Below are 2,121 nucleotides of genomic sequence, written 5' to 3'. Positions count from 1 at the left end.
TCCCCGGCAGGCTGTGTGCTGGTGCTGTCGGAGGAGTGCGAGCCAGCGGGCTGGGAAAGAGGCTGCCATCCGGCTGCAGAGACTGCCTCCTGGGAGGGAGGGCAGAGCAGGGCAGCACACGGGTTTTCTTCTCACTGCCTAGAACTGGGGACAGAACCGAGGAGTTGATGGCAGAGTCATTTGAGCATAAGGACCTTGAATCAAGTAAATGTCAAAGCCCAGGAAATTGTGTCCAGCTAAGGGGCTCAAACCCATGAAACAGTAGTAAAGGTTTTACCTTTTTTAGAACACTTACTGTAAATAAATAAAACCACCCCACCAGCCAAGACACAGCACAGTTCAAACTGACGTCTCTGCTGCACTGAAGTCCCGCCGGGCTCAGAGGGGAGGCTGCCCACAGTGACTGACTGTTCAACGTACCAGTGTGAAGGGGTAGAAAAAGTAAATTAAGTCACATTACAGCTACTCATGTGCCATACGAGACCTAGGTTTGTCTAAGCTCTTGCTAAATGATGTCTGGACTTGCTTGGGAGCTCTGAGTTGGCCCAGCTGGGTTTTGACTTTTAAAACTTGTTTCTTTTTCTCTTGCACTGTAGTTCACAGCTCCCAGTATGGCCAGTGTCCTGGAGCAGCTCAACATTATCAATGGAATTCTCTTCATTCCACTAAGGTAGAGTGATGCCTCTGTGTGTTGTGCCTTTAGAAATCAAGTAGTCATTTCTGTGTTGTCTTTGTTTCCGAGATAATATAAATCCAGTGCTTCCCTTGGCGTTACCTGTCGCTGACCCAACATGTGATCCCAGGTACCGCTTGTCTTCAGGCAGCACTAGGCAAACGTGGCAGAACTTGTCACTTCTCACTCCAGTATAAAAACTGCTTTTGGATATGCTGGGTACCCTGAAGGCACTCCTGAGCACTCAGCAGGGGACGTTTTGCAGGATCCCTGGATGATCTCTAGTGGCACTAAAAAGCTCCTGGTTGGAGGAACGTTGCATGCAATGTCTGGAGTCTCTTCTAAAGCTGTAACCTTGAGTTCAGAGCAGTAATCTGCTCTCGTGAAGCCCAGGCTGCTCTGTGAAGCTGAAGGAAAGGCAGTGAGCTTCCTGGAGACTCAGTGCTTCACTGGGCAAGACTGCTGGCTTTGTGGTTTGATGGGGGTGTGAGTGGAAAAAGATGACCTGAGCTGAGGCTGTATTCTAAGGCTGTAAATCATCACTGGGGGTAAAAACACACCAGAAGCAGCTGGAGGCCGCCTGGACATTGACAAGATGAACCTCACTGCCTCTGCCCCAAGTGGGCACTGCTGGGTCATGTCCTGCTGCCACTTGCTCCAAAGGCAAGCGCCTGGCCTCGCTCAGGTAGTGCCAGGACCTGGCAGGAGGAGGGCAGGTGCTAGGAGCGTTTCCTGTTTGGTTGAACACTGCCTGGTCCCCGTGTTTCACGCCGTTCCTAAAGCCAGTCTAATGTTTGCTGCCTTTCCTGGTTTCCCCTTCAGCCAAAAAGACTTGGAGAACCTTAAAGCAGAGGTGCAGCGACGCCAGCAGCTCCAGGAAAGCATAAGAAGTGGTGACCAGCTGGAATCAGAGGACAAAGCTGTGGAGGAGAAAAAGGCTGAGCCCAGCATGCCTTCTGCTGAGATCCCCTTAACACAGAGCTCTGCTTAATGTGTACCTCGCTTAAAAAAAAAAAAAAAAAAAAAGTTTAAACCACCCTTTTCTGAATCTGACCCAGGGTCTTGGAGTCCCCTGGAGCAGCTCCTCCTTTTTTGACAATGTTATTGCACTGGTACAATTAATACACAATGCAAAGAACTAATCTGAGAAATGTAATCTGTCTGACTGAGCTTGTGTCTGCCACGCGAAGGGGAAGGTGGCCAGGATGCAGCAGCATATGAAAGACCCATCCTAGGTGAGCGCAGCCCACGGCTGTCCCGCCTGCGTGTGTGTGTGTGTGTGTGTACGTGTCGTGTGTGTGCGCATATCATCAGTTATTTCTACTTTGTACATATGAATTCCAAATGAACTGTCTGGAGGTATGTAACATTTCTCAGGTCATTTTTATGTTGACTAAGGACACGGCTTTGCTAAACCAGTACAAAAACCAGCCCCAACCACTGCTCGG

General features: G+C 49.7%; 1 protein-coding gene across 1 annotated transcript in view; it reads left to right on the top strand.

Annotated features, from left to right (window-relative positions):
• Nucleotides 1–2,110, top strand: part of CLUH (clustered mitochondria (cluA/CLU1) homolog) — a 27,204-nt gene extending 25,094 nt beyond the window's left edge. The window contains exons 26-27 of the mRNA XM_009876050.1: nt 597–670; nt 1,496–2,110. Of these exons, the coding sequence (XP_009874352.1) occupies nt 597–670; nt 1,496–1,664 (243 nt within the window). The 3' untranslated portion in view covers nt 1,665–2,110. The remainder of the gene's footprint in view (nt 1–596; nt 671–1,495) is intronic.
• The last annotated feature ends 11 nt before the right edge of the window (nt 2,111–2,121 follow it).

Source organism: Apaloderma vittatum, unplaced genomic scaffold (assembly GCF_000703405.1).
Source record: "Apaloderma vittatum isolate BGI_N311 unplaced genomic scaffold, ASM70340v1 scaffold20849, whole genome shotgun sequence".
NCBI classification, from domain to species: Eukaryota; Metazoa; Chordata; class Aves; order Trogoniformes; family Trogonidae; genus Apaloderma; species Apaloderma vittatum.
This window is presented reverse-complemented; position numbering and strand designations above follow the sequence as displayed.